Source organism: Hemiscyllium ocellatum, chromosome 5, assembly GCF_020745735.1.
Source record: "Hemiscyllium ocellatum isolate sHemOce1 chromosome 5, sHemOce1.pat.X.cur, whole genome shotgun sequence".
Lineage (NCBI taxonomy): Eukaryota > Metazoa > Chordata > Chondrichthyes > Orectolobiformes > Hemiscylliidae > Hemiscyllium > Hemiscyllium ocellatum.
In genome coordinates, this window is record NC_083405.1 from 77,996,605 (window position 1) to 78,015,689 (window position 19,085).

The 19,085-nt window shown below is 37.8% G+C and overlaps 1 protein-coding gene across 12 annotated transcripts in view; it reads right to left on the bottom strand.

Moving 5' to 3' along the window:
- The window catches only part of tbc1d5 (TBC1 domain family, member 5), a 518,645-nt gene that overhangs the window by 132,632 nt on the left and 366,928 nt on the right, over window positions 1–19,085 (bottom strand). For all 12 annotated transcript variants that reach the window (XM_060824884.1, XM_060824877.1, XM_060824878.1 and 9 more), the window contains one exon: window positions 17,074–17,180. In XM_060824884.1, coding sequence (XP_060680867.1) covers window positions 17,074–17,180 — 107 coding nt within the window. The remainder of the gene's footprint in view (window positions 1–17,073; window positions 17,181–19,085) is intronic.

Genomic DNA, 19,085 nt, shown 5'->3' on the forward strand with positions numbered 1-19,085 from the left:
AGGTTTGATTGCTCCCTGGATATCCTCATGTTATCAACTTTTTAAATTTCAGAGAATAGAATCTCAGTTATAAGAAATAAATATTTTCTGAACTTACTTTAAGCTATTTACATTGATTGATATCTTCAGAAATCAAGCAAGATACAATCTCATGCAAATATGTGACAATGTAGTGTGGAATCCACTTAAGTGAAATGAACAGTTACATCTTATTTTTTTAAAATCCTTTATTTATGTCTGTCTGTTTGTCTTTCACAGACTAAGACCTAGAATCAAAGAAGGTTGAGTTTAACTCAATCATTAGATTATCTTGCTGCTTAACTTTGTTCTGTTAAAGTTACTGCATTAATTAAAAAAAATTGTTAATGCTTTTGTTTAAGTTATAAAGTTGGTGCCAGGTGTCGGCTATTCACAAAGTCTGGTTCGGAGTCAATTTTGAGGGTCATTGAATGTATTCCTTTTACTGTGTTGTGAATACAGGGACAGGAAGGCTTGTTTAATTTGGCTGTGTCATAACATAAGTGAAAGCAAACACCCCAAAAAAGTTGGGGAACACAAGATCTAGCAAGAGTAGGAACTGAAGGAAATCAGTATTAGTAGGGAAATGGTGTTGAGGAAATTGATGTAATTAAAGGTGGATAAATCCCCAGGGTTCGATGACCTACATCCCAGAGTAATTAAGAAAGTGGGTCTAGAAACAGTGAACGCATTTGTGGTTCTCTTCCAAGATTCTGTGCATTCTGGAACAGTTTCTATGGATTGGAGGGTAGCCGACGTAACCTCTCTGTTTAAAAAAAAGGAAGTAGAGAGAATACAAGGAAATACTCAGCTAGTTAACCTAACATCAGTAGTGGAGAAACTGCTAGTCAATTATAAAACAATTAATAGCATACCACTTGGAAAACAGTGACAGGTTTGGACAGAGTGAGCATGGGATTTACAAAGGGAATGTTTGAGGATGTAACTAGATGAGTTGATAAGATTGGGGTCTGCGGATGCATTTATTTCCACTTTCCAAAGGCTTTTGACAGAGTCCAACATAAAATATTAGCATATAAACTTAGAGTGCATGGATAATGTGCTGACATGGATAGAGGACTGGTTGGCAATAGGAATATGTGGGTATTTCCTGAGTGCAGGCAGTGTCTGGGGGGTATTGCAGGGATCAGTGATTGGACTCCAATTATTCATATTGTATCAACCATATAGATGAAATAACTAACTACAATATCGCTAAGTTTGTATATGACACACAACTAGGTGGGAAGGTGAGTTGTGAGGAGGATGCACAGATGCTTCAGTGTGATGTGAACAAGTTGAGTGAATGGGTAAATGCAGGGCAGATGCAGTATAATGGGGATAAATGTGAGTTAGTCACATAAATAGCTAAAGTAAGGCATTACATTATTTAATGGTGATAGATTAGGAAATGCAATGAGATCTGTATATCCTTGTATATCAGTTGCTGAAGGTCAGCATTCAGATGCATCAAGCAGTGAAGAAGGCAAATGGCATGTGGGTCCTCATGGTGAGATATTTAATTACAGGAACAGGGATGTCTTGTTTCAGTTCTACAGAACTTTGGTGAGGACCACATTTGGAGAACTGAGTGAAGTTTTAGTTTCCTTATCCGAGGAATGATGTTCTGGCCATGAAGGAAATGTAACAAAGTTTTACTAGACTGAATCCTGTGATACAGGACTGACATCTGAAGAGAAAATGGTTTGGTTAGGACCATATTCACTGTAGTTTAGAAGAATGAGGGGGAATCTCACAGAAACCAGTAAAATTCTAACAAACCTAGGAAGGGTAAATGTTGGAAGGACACTCCCAATGACTGGAGAGTTCAGAATCAGGGGTTATGGTCTAAGACTATTCGGTAGGCCATTTGGGACTAAGATGAGGAACAACTGCTTCACCCAGAGTGGTGAGCCTGTAGAATTGTCTGTCACAGAAAACGGTTGATACTAAAATATTGAATGTTTTCAAGGATAAGTTAGCTATAGATCTTTTGGTTGATCAAAAGCAGGGGGAGAAAGCACGAACAGGTCACTGAGGTGGCTGAGCAGCAATGAACATATTGAAAGGCACTCCTATTTTCTATGTTTCTATAAAATCAACTAATACTGCCACCTTCAAGGGTTTCAATGAATGAACTTCCAACTCTGCTCTTGCTTTTGTTCTTATCTGCTGCCTTAAATAAAAATTGTGGACTCTGGGAACACCATCTGATGTTTAATTCCATAAACACGACTGGTCAGAACAGTACAAAAGAAGAATGTGTTCCTGAATATTTTTGTGTTGTTCAATTTAGAAAATGATTGATATCTGCAATTATTATACAACAAGACAAAATATTCCATGCAATCAGATGCCTTGGTGTGAAATTGCTGCATTTAACTGACATAAATCACAAACATACAGCCAGTCATTTATAAATATCTGAACTTACCAAATACTATAAACCTTTCAGTCTATTGCCAAACCAATATTTTATCCATATCGTCCACTATTGTTAATTCAATTTATTTAATAATTCAACTATTTTTGTGATGTATTTTTAATTTGTTTTTTAAGCTCCTTATTTTAAAGTTTTGGAAAATTCAACTTTTTGGTATGAGAAATCACAGTGATCTATTGTGGGGTTAATTATAGCATTGAAGTGATTTTACTGAACACAGGAAATCCCTACAGTATGGAAGCAGGCCATTCAACCCAACAAGCCCACACCGACCAACTCAGATCCACCCCACCACCTGATCCCTGTAACCATGCATTTTTCACGGCTAACTCACACAACCTGCACATCCCTAGACACGACTGGCAATTTAGTATGGCCACTTCAATTAACCTGCACATCTTTGGACTGTGGGAAGAAGCTGGAGCACCTGGAAGAAACCTGTGCAGACACGGGGAAAACGTGCAAACTCCACACAGACAGCCGCGCAAAGAGGTTATTGAACTTGGATCCTGGCATTGTGAGGCAGCAGTGCTAAATACTGAACCACTGTGTTGCCCTTAAATAGGAGCATGACTAGGCCATTTAGATTCTGAAGCGTACCTCTCCTTTCAACAGCTCAAGGCTGATCCGTCCCAGGCCTCCACACATTGCTGTACACTACCTATATTTCAAAAATCGGTCTACCTCCTCTTTAATACCTTCAGCGATCTAGCCTCCACAGCTCTCTACTATAGAGAATTCCAGACATTCACTATTCGCAGGGGGAGAAAACACCTTTACGTCTCAGTTTCGAATTTATTTCCTTTATGAATGTCCCCAAGTTTGACAGTCCAACACTAGAACGGAATAGCCTGTTAGTGAGTTTTGATCGGATTTGTTGTTCAGGTTGAGGTTCTGATGTAGGTTTGCTTGGTGAGCTGGAAGGTTCGTTTTCATGAAAATGAGTCGTCCAGCTCAGTGAGCAACCCTCCATCCAGAATCGCCTGTATTGTCACATGCACTTGAATGAATGTCATGAAAACATCTCAACATCTACCTTGTCAAGCTTCCTCAGAATCCTGTAAGTTGCAATAATAAAGGCTTATCTTGTTTAGATGTTCTTGATAAGTCAGTTCCATCATCTGAATAATCAGCTGAGTAAATCACTTTTGAACAGGTTCCAATGTCAATACGTCCATTCTTAAAAATGGGGACCAAAACCAAACACAACATGCCAGCTGCAACCTGACCAGTAGCCTGTACAGTTGTAGCAAGACTTCCCAGTCTTTAAGCTCAAATCCCCTAACAATAAAGGACAAAATTCCATTTGCTTTCTTATTACTTGCTATACCTGCACGCTAAAATTTGATGTTTCATCCACAAGAAAACCCAGATTCCTCTGGATTTTCAGAGTCTCTTTTCACCTCAATAGTAGTTTGCCTTTTTACTGTTCCTACCAAAGTGAATGACTTCACACTTTCCTACATTAATCTTGAAAAATATTGTTTTCTGATTATAAGGTGGGGCAAAAATCTCCATCAGATACCCTGGACTAAACCCTCTGACCTGGGGACAGGAGTTTGTGCAATTCACATTTGAACAAAGATTCTCTAAGCTCTCTGGCTGAGACAGACTAGGCAATATGCAAGGAGAAAGTGAAGACTGCAGATCAGAGTCAAGCGAGTGGTGCCGATCAGGCAGCATCCGAGGAGTTGGTGTATCGACGTTTCGGGTATAAGCCCTTCATCAGGAGTGAGGCTTGTGGGCTGGGGGTCTTAGAGATAAATTGAAGGGGGGGGGGGGGTAGGGAAGGAAGCTGGAAATGTGATAGGTAGATAAATGTGGGAGTGAAAGTGATAGGTCAGAGAGGAGGGTGGAGGGATAGGTGGGATGGAAGATGGACAGGTCAAGATAGCCTAGGGGCAGCTGTCTGGCACAGGGGTTTAGGTTGTAAAACTAAAGGAAGACCCTGACAAATGCCTCAGCTGAAGACAATGTACACCAGCCTGCAGTGCAAACAACCCAGACATTCTGGAGCCTACAAAATTACAAAACCGTTTAACTCTTCATCAGTTTGCTTAGACAGAGATACTCAACATTCCACACCATTGTACGACATGCAAACCTATTTGTCTTCAATGTGATGGTCTTCACGCTACCAATGAAACTTTTACCTACATCCGACCAAGAGAAATACTGCATATTCAAAACTATCAGAAAACGATTTACCTTAATTTGAGAACCATTCACACCTCATCTGATAACCAGGAGACCTTGAAAGGAGGAACAACAGCTCAGTAATCAAATTCAGATTTAGCAGGATAACAGGGGAACCCTGATCTCTAAGGAAGGTTCAATTCAGCGAAAGGGTCGACCAGAGTGGAGATACTCAGCCACAGCCAGTCACAGTGAATCACAGACTGTAACCACCACAGTAAAATAATGAGCAAACAATTTTTTCATCGTGAACCTCTATATACCAAAGAGAAGTGACTGAAGCGACGAGAGAGATGAGATACTGACTGGGGGCAGCGCCAGTGACATCCACCATCTTCCAAGTCAACAGAAGCCACTTCAGGGGTGAGCATAAGGTCATCGAGATGCTCTATGCCTACTTAGTTAGATAGGGTAGAAAGGGTGGGCTTTGGGACCAACAGTGCAGGACACTCCTGGGGAAGGGAAGCAGAATAGGACCCCATGATTAGCATTTTATCACTCTCCTCCCTTTCTCATCACCCAGTAATTAACAACACGTTGTAATTTTAAACCCATTATACCAACTTGAGACTGGGGTGCTAGTTAGCTGTCAGATAACTCAGGTCGTTTGATTCATCACATTGAATTTTTAGGGTTTCTAGAATTAGGGGGCACAGTTTAAAAATTAGAGCTAAATCATTTAGGAGAGATGTTGAGAAGCATTTTTATACATAACTGATGGCAGCTGTCTGGAAGTTTCTTCCACAAATTGTAGATGCTAGATCACTTGTTAATTTTAATTCTGAGACAGATAAATATTTATCAAGCAAAGATATTAAGGGATACAGGCTAAAGGCAGGTATATGGAGTTAGGCCATGGATCAGCTACGACCACACGGAATGGCAGAACAGCCTTGAGAGGCTGAATTGCCTAGTCTTGTTTCTACGTTCCCATAAGATTGCTATGAGTGCATCTACTTCATTGGGACCAAAAACATAGGTACTGAGGTTAGATGAAGAGGTCAAAAGTGGTGCATTCTGCACTGAAGGATCAACTTCCTGACTTCTCTGCCATCCACAAGGCACAAGTCAAGAATGAGATGGAATATTCTTCACTTGCTTGGAACACGCTCCAACAACACTTAATAACAACACTATTCAGGACATGGCAGGGATTTAACATCTTGAATATTCATTCTCTCCACCAATAGCATATCAAGGCTGCAGTTTACACCATTTGTGGAATGCATTGCTTTTAAGTCTGCAACTCAGAAACCAATTTTATCATTCAGGAGGATAGTAGCAGGTGCATGAGAAAACTACTACCCCAGCGTCTTCTTGAAGTCGCAGACTGACTTAGAAATATTGCTCATCATCAATATCCGACCTAACCCAGGTACACTTGCACTGTGAAAGTAACTTGGCAACAAAAACAGCAGCAATCCACGATGGTAGGTGACTACCATCATCTCAATAACAATGAGAGATGAGCAGCAAATGGTGGCTGGCCAGTTATAGCCTTAACCCATCAGTGAATGAACAAAACATTATGCACAGGTGTGAAACGGGTGTTCGAAGAAGGAACAACATGCAGGATTGCTGAAAAGATGGTGGCAGGCACTACGGGCTGTTGGTGAGGTGCAGATAGATAAAATCAAACCATCTTGAGTTTGGTGCAATTTTGTGATTGGATGGCACATGCTGAGCAGTCTTAAGTTTGCAACAAAACATTAACAGCCAATTTAACGTAGTGAATCAAGCTCACAGCATATCTCATTTATGCGTGCTCAACCCAAGGAACCGTACGCAAGGACCCGTTCCACATAAACAAAAGAAATAGGGTCAAAGATTGTGCATTTTTTGAAATTATTCAGGAGCTTGAGCTTTCTTTATGGCAAAACCTTGGCCAGAGTTGAATTGACAATCAGTTAGCACATTCTTCTTGTGCACTGAAGTATTAAGAGGATTTGAAATTTTATGTTCTTGCATTTGTCCTAATGAGAGCCAAGATCAAAAGTTTCATTTCAGCGATATTCAAGATATGAAATTGAAGAATTGAAAGTGGAATCCTAGGGAGCTGGAATAACTAGAGACGTAGCATTTGAAATCAGGTATTGGAGCATTAGGATGAGTCTTTTGGGAGGGATGTAGGATGTTGAGATATCAATATTTGAACAGGATATGTATATCATTAAGTAAGTTGATGCATAACAGCAAGTAATGAGAGTTCGACTACCTAACAAACATGGCTCAAGGTTCAACAGTGTTTATGAACTGACATGCTTTGTGGCATTTATCAATACTTGGGAAATGATCAAGGCGAGATAGTACTGTACTCCTTTATTGTAAAACCCAAATCATCAATGTGGGACTCTATTTGATTGACTCAATAAAATGTTGCTTTCTCAGTGATGATCTGACTGATGGGGTGGAAGGAAAGGGTGCTTTTGGTGGTAAGAAATAGAGAAAACTTAAAAAACAAGAAAATATTTTTTGATTTAAAACAAACTAATGCAAAGCTTTTTAATGATCACCAGGCTTCTCAAATCACTTTACAGTCATTCAAGTAAATCTGAAGTGTAATCACTTTTGTAAAGTAGGAAATGTGACAGCCATCTTATGCACAGCAAATCCTCATTACACTGAGTGAGAATAACTGCTTCATTAGCTTTGTGAAGGATAAGGAATAAATATTGGCCAGGATACCAGGGATAACTTCCTTGCTCTTCTTCAGACTGGTATCATAAGATCTATATAACAGCCATCTGAAAGACAATATAACAGCCCCCAAAAACGGCCATCTTAAAGACAGTACATCTAACTGCAGCATTTCTTTGTACTGTACAATAATCAATGCAGTTTTTGTGCTCAAACTCTTGATTAGGACTTGAATTGAGAACCTTGTAAGAAGGATGCTACCAACTGAGACACAGCCAATACTTTAAATATATTTATATAATGCCCTTTTGTTTTTGTTAAATCAATCTGAATATCATAAAACAAATCTATTATTTGGTGCACTTTCCTATGTTGGAATTTAGCAATTTGAGTGACTAAGAAAAAATTGCAGCATTTCTTTCAGAGAACAATATGAGTAATTTGTGGTCGAAGATAATATGCTGAATAGAAAAGTTACACTTCAAAACAAAAAATGTGAGCTGAAAGCCTGAGGAAAATATAGAAAAAAAGATTAAAATCAGTTTGTTTGAAGCAAGCAATTCTTTGCATAATTTACTTGTTTATTTTAGGAACAAATTATTGCAGATGCTGGAATCTGTCCTGAAAACAAATGCTGGAGATCACAGCAGGTCAGACAGCATCCATGGAGTCAGAGCAAGCTAACACTGAGTCTAGATGACTCCTCTTCAGCCCGAATGAAGAGTCATCTAGACTCAAAGTTAGCTTACTTATTTGCTGTTCTAGTTTACACAAGATTAACAGAGTTAAAAACCTGAAATCCTAAAATACTTGACCATTTCAATTAGAAGTCACAATCAAACGTTACACAAGTATAAATTACAGTTGCACACGAGTTTTAACAAATCACACATTTAAAAAAAGTGTGACAGGAGCACTGCGAATAATATAGTACAATAAATTACTTCAAGATTAGATTAGATTCCCTACAGTGTGGAAACAGGCCCTTCGGCCCAACCAGTCCGAAGAAAAACACATCCAGACCCATCCCCCTTCATTTACCCCTGACTAATGGACCTAACATCAGACACAAATTCTGCGTTATGCCTCTGTGTGACATTTGATGACTATAACTGTAATGGAGATATGGGGATTCAAGAAAAAGTATACCAAGAATTGACAAAAATTGCAAACAGACTAGAGTCCCTGTGCTTTCACTTTAAACATCGCATATACATACCTATAAATTTTCCACTGATGCAAAACATTGTCATAAAGCACAACAGAATATGTAATGGATATTATTTCTCAGTAATATTTGTTGAAAATAAACTTTATTCACTGTGGTGTGAATCATTTAGTGAAAAAAGCACTCCAGAATGAATCAAGTAGTTTTGTGTGTAATAACATTGCAGCATGACCAAACTACTATAGGATAAATATTTATACCCTACTTGAATTGGAAACTTTAACCTGAACTTCACCACTGATGATTAACAAATATCATTGTAAAATGACTAAAAACAGATTTCAAGCAACCTCACTCTCGATACTTAAATCCAATTCCCTGTTAGAAATAACAGTTATCCAATTGTAAAACAATGAGGCACAATTTTTTGAAGTGCGTCTAGCATTTGGGTCAAATTATGCTGACAATGTGCTTAGGTTTTGTAACATACTAATTTCTACATATTTATCCTCTACAGTATTTGATAAACCAAATTACATCTTATTTCCTTCCTGAGAAGCAATACAATAAGTCCCTTCTGTTAAACAATGTACAATTACAGGACATGCTCATTTAAAGTTTGCGCTATTCCTGAAATGAGAGATTAACAGAAAGGAGTTTATATGAAGCATCAGTTCTTAAAGAAATTTGAGATAAAACTGGCATTGGGTTCCATAGAGTCACTGTTTAAAAATAAGAGCCTCCCCCCGACAATTAAACGAGAGATTAGGTGAAAAACAATTCTCACAGAGGGTTGAGAAACTTTGAAACTCATCCTGAAAATATTGTGAAATTCGAATTATTGAAAATTTGAAGGCATGGCCGGATGGATTTTTAGTAAATAAGCAGGTGAAAGGTTATTGAGGTACACAGGAATCTGGACTTATGGTTACAATCAGAAAAGCTGTTGTATTACTAAGTAGCAGAGCAGGGTCAAAGAGCTCATTGGTCTAGTCCTGCTACTTGGTTGTCTGTTCAGCCTTTGTTATGAAGGAACAATGTGATATTTTATAGTATGATTAATTTTTATCATGCTCCATCTAGTGACAGGTGTTATTGGTGCAGCTGTACTCCTGCAACTGTCTGTGCTGAAAGACATGGACCACCAGATGGAGCAAGGGACCTCAGTTTGATTTCAGGAGGGAAGCCAACAGCAAAAGGAAAATTATAGACACTGGTCAGGGGAGGGGGAAAAGAGACTGCAAGCTATGAAGGTGACAGTGGGAGACGTGAGGCGTGGGAGAGATGAAGCATGGGGAACGATGAAGCATGGGGAACATACTTGCGAGAAACAAGGTTGGGTAGAGAGAAAAGTACCCAGGCAGCAATAAGACAGGAGGCTCATTCCTGATGAAGGGCTTTTGCCCGAAATGTTGATTTTCCTGTTCCTCAGATGTTGCCTGACCTGCTGTACTTTTCTAGCACCAGTCTAATCTTGACTCTGATCTCCAGGATCTGCAGTACCCACTTTTTGCCCAGATGAGGGTGAGACAATGCAGAGTGGAGCAAACCAGATGGGGAGGTTGGGAAGCAACGTCAAGGAAGAAGCAAAGGAGGGAGAACGTTTCTGTGATGCAGAGAGTGAAATTTTGGATGCTGATTTCAATGGTAGCAAGTGCTGACAAAACAAATTTTAAAATACTAGCATGTAACAAACTAAAAGGAAGGAACATTAAGCAGAGGAACTTTAAATGGAGACTTTTCATAGGAAAGCAAACATGAAGAATTATCTGCAAGACCATCAGATGTAGGAATAGGCTATTCAGCCCACCATGTCTGCTCCTCCATGCAATGAGATCAAGACCAGTCTCATAATCTTCAATTCCACGTTGTTGCCTTTTTCCCCATAACCCTGGATTCCCTTACTGATTAAAAAAAAATTGTCCATCTCAGCCTTGAATATACTTAATGACACAACCTCAACAGCTCTCCGCGGTCAGATATCACAGAGGAACTTCCATTATTGGAAGGGCACAGGCGGGGAGTATTTCAGTCGGCTAATCGAAGTCGAGATAACCGAATGCTGGCTAACATAGTTTAGCCAATCATCAGGACCTTGCCATCTTGCTGGATAATCTGATATTTGGATAACCAAATGCTGGATAATCCAGGTTCCTCTGTACCAAAATTCATGGAGAGAATAAATTCCTCCATATCTCTATCGTAAACGGGCAGCCTCTTATTGTGAGATTGTGCCCTCTGGTCTAACAGCCTCCCACAAGTGGAAGCAATATTTCCATATCAACCTGGTCAAGCTCCCTAAGAATCTTGTACATTTCAATAAGTCCATCTGTCATTCCTCTAAGTTCTAATGGGTACAGGCCCACTCTATTCAACTTCTCCTCATAAGACAGTCGCTCCACATATGGTATCAGCCTAGTGAACTTGCTCTGGACTGTTTCAAATCCTTGTATATCAGGTTGTCATCCCGAAAATGCCCCCGATCCCAACATTTTTAGTTAGCCAAGATTTTATTCATGTTAACGTTTTTGTATATTCACTTGCGAGTGTTGCAGGCTGGCCAGCAATAAACAGTACCAGATGAAGGGATACAAGAGGATGGCAAAATATTAGTCATCTTCAAATCCATGTTAATGACCTGTGCCAGGTGTGGAAGGGGTTAGCATTCAAACAAGTCAATTCCTACAGCCACAACATTAGATTTTCAATAAGAACATAATCTCCTGAATTTGATGGAGACTTACTACTTTAAGTAGTTAAGTAATGAATTTTAAACTTTGGAAAACAAAGAAAATCGAGATTTATTAATAGGTCTAATGTACTAGCTGGTAATATCTTACAGGTTGAACTCCAGAGTTCAAGAATAAAACAGCTTACAGCTTTGTTTAGTTGTACTGTACTAATAGCTAGTTAATGCTGCAATTATTGCATGATTTGGAGGTGTCTGATTTGGACTGGGGTGTACAAAGTTAAAAATCACACACACCAGGTTATAGTCCTCCAGGTTTATTTGGATGCACTAGCTTTCGGAGTGCTGCTCCTTCATCAGGTGGTTGTGGAGTATAAGATTGTAGGATGCAGAATTTGCAGCAAACATTTATAGTGTAATGTAACTGAAATGCTCAAAAACTGCATGAATCTATGTAAGATTCTGCAAACCACTTTTTTATATTAGAATAGGTCTGAACACTGGGGCACAGACAGCCTCACACAGGGCACCTTACACCTCCAGTGCGTTATCTGGGCCAACATGGCACCTATTGTTAAAGTAAAAAATGAGGTCTGCAGATGCTGGAGATCACAGCTGAAAATGTGTTGCTGGTCAAAGCACAGCAGGCCAGGCAGCATCTCAGGAATAGGGAATTCGACGTTTCGAGCATAAGCCCTTCATCAGGAATGAGAGAGAGTAGCCAAGCAGGCTAAGATAAAAGGTAGGGAGGAGGGACTTGGGGGAGGGGCGATGGAGGTGGGATAGGTGGAAGGAGGTCAAGGTGAGGGTGATAGGCCGGAGTGGGGTGAGGGCGGAGAGGTCAGTAAGGAGATTGCAGGTTAGGAGGGCGGTGCAAGTTCATTTGAGAATAAAACTGTCAGAAAGTTCTGGAATTTACATGAAAGAACGGAAACCAACATGCCCATTCCAAAAGACAAGAGACTTAATAAACAATCCAAGTCTTTTTCAATATAGTATATAATTTCAGTTACATCACATTGTGAACTTTTGCTATAAATTCTGTGTCCTATGATCTTATACTCCACAACCACCTGATGAAGGAGCAGTGCTCCGAAAATTAGTGCTTCCAAATAAACCTGTAAGCCTATAACCTGGTGTTGTGATTTTTAACATCATTATTGCACAGTTTGGCAATTTAATGTATTTTTTAATGTAACATACTAAAAAACAGAGATAAATCATCAATGTCAACTTTTGTTGCTCTACTATTCTTGTTTCAATTATTCTTTTAGTATAAGTTTCTTCACCAAATCTAAAATTTGTTACTTTCTAAAGAAGAATCTATTTTAGCCAATGAACATCCTTTGCATTTCTATTTTACATTTCACTTCAAGCAATCGCTCAAAAAACTAATAATAAAGAAAAAGAAAATCTAAAAAGCACTTTTTTTTGCATATTGTTTAAATAGTTTTACAACATTTTAAATGCACAGCAAATATCGTAGATAATATTTTGATAAAGTACTTCACAGAACTGCACCAATTAATCAAATTAAGCCAGTATGTGTATGACAAGTGCAATAATGACTTCAATACCACTTCTATGGATTTATGGTAGAATCGTAATTAAGATATAAAATCACATCTAATGTACACAGATTTGTAAATTTAAACAGCAAGAGTGAAAGGGACTGTGTTGTAAGTGTTTCTTCATATGTATGCAAGCTGATCCTTCATTACTGACTCTGGGAAACCAGTGTACTGACAAAAAAAAGTTTCTTCAGATTACATGGTTCTGGATTTGTTTCTATTTGAGCCAACAATGTTCCCCAAGTAGAAACAAATGCAGCAATTTAGGGAAGAAGGTAGGTTTCATATAAAAGCTAGGCCCATAGAAATAGGATCAGGAGTAGGCTGCGCAGCCCATTGATCCTGCTATGCAATTCAGTAAGATCTTAGCAGCTCTGACTTTCCTCAGTTCACTGTCCTAATTCCCCTACTGATTAAAGCTCCATGTATCTTAGACTTATTACACTAGGACTCTGCCCAACCACTGTCTCTGACAAGGAGCTCCAAGATTCTCAACACTCAGAAAAAATTCTTCCTCATCTCAGTCTTAAATTGGTGCCCCTTTATCCTGAGACTGAGCCCTCTGGCCCTAGAATCACCCATGAGGGGAAACTTCCTCTCAGCATTTACCATGTCAAGTGCTTTAAGAATTTTATGTTTCAATGACATGACCTCTCAATTCTTCTAAACTGCAGTGAGTAAAGACCCAACCTGTTTAATCTTTGCTCATAGGACAATCTCTCCAGACCAGGCAAATCCTATTGAACCTTCTTTGAACTGCCTGCAATGAAATGATATGTTTCCTTAAATAGCATTCCCGATTACCAGCTGCACCTGTGTGCTAGCGTTTTAGCTGTTGTGTTATATACAAGTATCCCCTAAGATTCCTGGTATTGCAGCCTTCTCCAGTTTTAAAATCATATTATGTTCTTTGTTCTTCCTTCCAAAATAAACAACTTCCCATTTTCCCACATTAAACTCCATTTGCCAACATTTTGTCTGCTTACTTAATCTATTATTACCTCTCTGCAAATGGTTTGTATCCCTCTTGCAACCTGCCTTTCCAACTACCTTGTGTCATCTGTAAATTTGGCTACAGTACATTTGCTTCCTTCCCCCAAGTCGTAACTATATATTGGAAACAGTTGCAGTCACAGCACTGAATCCTGTGGGACCCCACTGGTCATGGGTCACCAACTTTCATTCCCACTCACTGTTTCTTGCCCACGAACCAATTCTCAATCCATGCAAAATATCGTGGATGCTAGAAAAATAAAGTTCTGATGAAATTTAGCAAGTTTGGCAGTCTCTGCAGAGAGAGAGAGACACACACAGTTAACATTTCATATCCGAGTTGACTCCAGAAGTCTTCAGTACCTCTTCAGTTCTGAACTTGTACAAGGGTTCCATAGATGACGCTAAGCTGAATGAAAACATCAACTGACCCTAGAAGGAACTAGACAGTAAGGGAGTAAACAAATCTTGGAAGGAAATTGTGAAAAAAAGTGGAATTGAAGTCTCCACTTATCAAGTGTCACTGTTAAGAAAATGAATTAGTGCAGAAGGCTACAACATATTGTTCAGATAAAAGAGAAAATGGCTTGAGCTGAAAAGAGCAAAACTCCCCCAGTGCAGGTTTATTCATCTCGTATGAATCAAAATGAAATGACAAAATCTGTTATGTACAAAGTGATTAAGGAAGATGATTTTGAAGCTGGTTGTCAATCATACTTCTGTCACAAGCTCAAAGGACCCATTGGAAATGTTTTTCAATCAAAACAGAGGAATAATGAAAAATCGCTGTGGGAATGGAATGATGTGGTTCATGAACTGTGAGGAAAACTACAAGTCCAGGGTGAGGTGGTCATGTGACCACTTCACATGTATTCTGTTTATTTTAGAATTTTTGTCCATGTTTACTGACTGGTGTCGAGACTGTTTCAGGTTGTTCATCAGCTCCTCTCTTTAAAATTTAAATTTAAGATATTCCATATCAGTTTTTAAAGTCTAGACCTGCTGCTTCATGCAGCACACCTCATCTTTTTGTTCTTCAGATTGCAGTGGGGTTCAAACTTGCAATGTTCTTTTCAAGATGAAATTCCAATAGTTCATCAGCTGGAGCTTTTGAATCCACATTCAACCAACTGCATGGATTCACCAGTAATTCTGTTTTGTGTTCAAGTCATTTTTCCTGATACTTCATGGAGATTTCAAGTACTTGAAGTGCATAAGGTGCTAATTGAAGATATACCCTGGTTGAATTTACTTCTACAACTTTATCATTTAGATGTTTCAAGTGGTTTATTTCCTGTGACCAATGCTCAGGTTTTTGGACATCAATGTGTACCACAGTGTCTCTCAGTCTACCCCTTTTTGCCAGTTTTTCTCAACTGATATCAATTACCTGAGGGCACAGTTTTAGAGTCAAGGGAAGACCTTTTAGAAATAAGATAAGGAGAAAATTATTTAGCCAGAGAGTGGTAAATCTGGAATGCATCGTCACAGAAGGCTGTGGAAGCCAGATCATTGAGTACTTAAAACAAAGATAGATAAGTTCTTGATTGCCAAAAGGATGAACATTTAGGGGGACAAAGTGGGCAAATAGAATTGAAACACCCAACAGCCATGATTGAATAGTAGAGTAGACTCAATGGGCCGAGTGGCCTAATTGCTACTTCTATGTCTTATGGTCTTAAATTCCTCACTCTTTTTCGCCATCTGGTTACACTGGATTTCTGGTAATAAGTTTAATTTTCTGCTGCAAAGGCAGACAAAAAGTAATTGCTCAATATCTCTGCCATTTCTACACACGCCTTAATAATGACCCCAGTTTCTGTCATACTCACTGAAAATGCCACAGTTGTCGGCCTGTTACTATTAAATTAATAACTACCAAAAAGAATAAGGTTGAATTGTTTACTTAGATTTCACTCCTTATAGAAATATCTCAATCTCTATCTTGGACTTCTCTTTGACACAAGAAACAAGATGGGAACTTGCAACATCTAGCATCACATTGTACTACATTATGTTTCATCATCATTTTTGATGACTTGAAGAAAATCCTTTGCCAGTAACACTTAAATAAGGAAAGTGAGCAGCATATTTCATGATCTTAGGACATCCAAAAGTGTTTTACAATCAATTAATCGTGCCATAATGAAATGCAATCACTATTACAACATTGCTAATTAATAACAGGAATAGCAATATGCCAATGAATACATAACCTGTTGAGTTTGTTGGTTTACCAGAAGTTACTCTGCTTTTGTTCCAATATTGCCACAATATTACTTCACAAGATGTGAAAAGGGAAATAGGACCTAGGCTTAATTTCTGACAATGCAGTTCATTACTACACTGAAATGCCATATAATTAAGCGCTTTAAAGTACATGATTTTCTGAGTAACAGGCAACATTACTATTGCTGAGCCAAGATTGACAACTCACTGTCACAAAAATGCCAAACAAATGAGGGCCACCAAAAAGTACATGAACAATTATAGGTATTTCCTAAAAGGTAATTATTTGCATTTACTTATGGTCTCGCTCTTATTTTTTAGTTAAACTACATTAGTTAGCTTATGCATTTATAAACATTTTGCTCCGAAAAATATGTTTTGCTAAAAAAAAATACACAATCTAAAATGTCTTAACTCCTGGCAAATAACTGATGGCAGCAGGTAATAATCTTCGATGAACAGACCACAAAGCACAGGCTATTAACCATTCAAAATGGGTGAAAACATTTCCCATTTGAAAAATAAATTTAGCTCATGGGTATAATAAAACAAATATTGACTGCAGTTCAGAGGCTATAATTGATGAATTATTACCCCTCTGGTTACAGATGTGCCCTCAAATGTATAATAATTCAGAACATTTTCTATCATTTATAGAGGTAGCAAATGACCATGGTTGAACCAAATCATACAGCAGAAAATACAACAGTGTTCTGTTTTTCCATTAATTGACCCATCTTCATAGAATGCACCATAGATATAGTTACATATATTCCAATATAGATATTTCTTTGTCTAGGGTTCTTTAAATGCTGAATCTTAACACTAATTTCCTTATTACTTTGAAGTACGTAAGTTTATAATTCTACAATCTGTTGCATTGTACCAAAATGTTCAATCCTAAAAATAGTTGCAACTCTCATGTTTGAAACGTGGAATCAGGAATTTTGCATCTTAGTTAACTTCATGAGTAACTTTATTTCATGAGTAATAGACATTTTAATGTTACATAATTTATCATTTAAAATGAGTGCCTGAAACATCAGAATTTCAGAGAGTATCAATAAGCAGTGTAATTATAAACATTTCTTTTTAATATAAGAACACACCTCAAAGAATAGTGTATTACCTTTGGATCTCGTAAGAAGAGTGCTTTCTGAATTAAGGAGTGCACATCATCTACAGATGGATAATGGAGAAGCAATCGAAGGCAGGTTTGATAGTTACTCGCAATTACTAAAGAAGGTTAAAAAAAACACAAAACAGTATGACAGTTTTATTTAAATAAATATGTATACACACACACACACACACACACACAAACAGATCTTTAATAACTACAGCTGATGGGAAAATTTTGGAAGCAAGATGAATAGTACTCTACAAGGCATTTGTCCATCAATTATGTTTGGCCAGAGAATCAGCAAGACATTCTGCATAATTTCATCACACAAATGTCACTTCAATGACAGAATGTGTTCACCAAGAAATGTTTGAAAAACTAAAATACTTAAAAATAATACAAATTTTAACAGTAAGAGATAAATCAATGTAATATGGAACCAAATATTAACCCGATGGATCATATACCTTTTTGCAATAATCTCAGGATTATTCAATCCATTTATTTTAGACATTCGGTAAAGTGTCTGACAATGTTTCAGTAATGGAATATGTGCTATGTTAAATCTATTTAAAAAGAGAAATAAATAATATGTATTCTAATTTTATGTATCCTAACCTCTTAACTAACAGTAGTAGTATGCTAGTAGTCAAGGAAAGTCTGGACATTTAATGATTATGAGCAAAAATCTTGAATGTGATTGAAACAAACAATTATATTTTATAGTGAGAACTACTTCATCATCTTCATTTCCTTTTTGATCCGACAGCTTGTAATTTCATACATCTGGTTTCATTTGTGAAGCACTCGCTTATCATGCTCACTCTTCCATAATACTTTTGTTCTCTTGTGACCATTTACTGTACTTTTTGTGAAAGTCATTAAAGCCAAAAACACATGGTACATTAATAATGCAAGTTAGTGTTATCTGAACAGCAAACTACATAGCACTGCATCTTTACTAAACTTAAATGATTATAGTTTACTTACGATCTTGACATTTTAAAGCAACATTAATAAAACAGCAATTGAATTGGTCAGGACAATGGTTTGATACTTAATCTACTAAACATCTGGACTCTTTGTAAATAGAAAAAAATGCCTCAAGTAATATAATTAAATCAGTAAGATATCAATCTTTAAGGTCTGTTTTCCAGCTCATCCTCCAAGAATGTGTACAAAACAGTCAAAAGCTATGTTACATTTTTAATGGCTACGATACGGGGCAAAATTATTTGAGTTAAGTTGGAATTATGTTTTAGTCACAAGGTGGCAGGCTTCCACATACCAAAGTGTGTGTTTTACTATACCCAATATTCTTACTGGTTCAAATTTGAGTATACAACATCAACCTTTTGGATCCAGTGGCATGGCATTGACTGCTGTCTTATATAGTTGAAAATTCTTACTTTTAAATATGTTTTAACTTTGGCATAATAAGATTCAATAATAATATCCCATGTGGCCTGACCTAGATATTCATGTCTTTTGCTTGTGCCACTCAAACTTTTCCAAAGGTGAACCAGTAAGACAATGGTTAAAATCAGGCAGCATATGAATCAGTAAGGTGCTTTGTTCGAAAGTGATGTGAACATTTAGAATATCTGTTGGGTATGGTCTCTTAAGTCAATCAGCCCAACTTATCTTTGCATTATAATATATAGTAAAGCACCTTTCTCAACATTAGTGGACCAAATAACTTGAACAAAACAGTCTTCCAGTATTTCTAACCATTCTGTCTCATTGATAGGCCTTAAAGATTCCCATTTGAAGCACCTTGCCTTATATGCAGCCTCAAAGGTACCTGATATTTTAAAAATTCTGTCAATTCATAGCCAAAAAGGAAGCTGTTCTAGATACTTGCTGTCTAATCCCAGAAGTACAGACTTCTAAATGAGAGATCTTCATTGACTACAAGGCAAACTGTTAATGTTCACACCTTTGGGAAACAAGACTGTTAGTATATTATTAATCATCTCAGTCTTCACTTGTAAATTGTAAAAGTACACTCTGGTGTG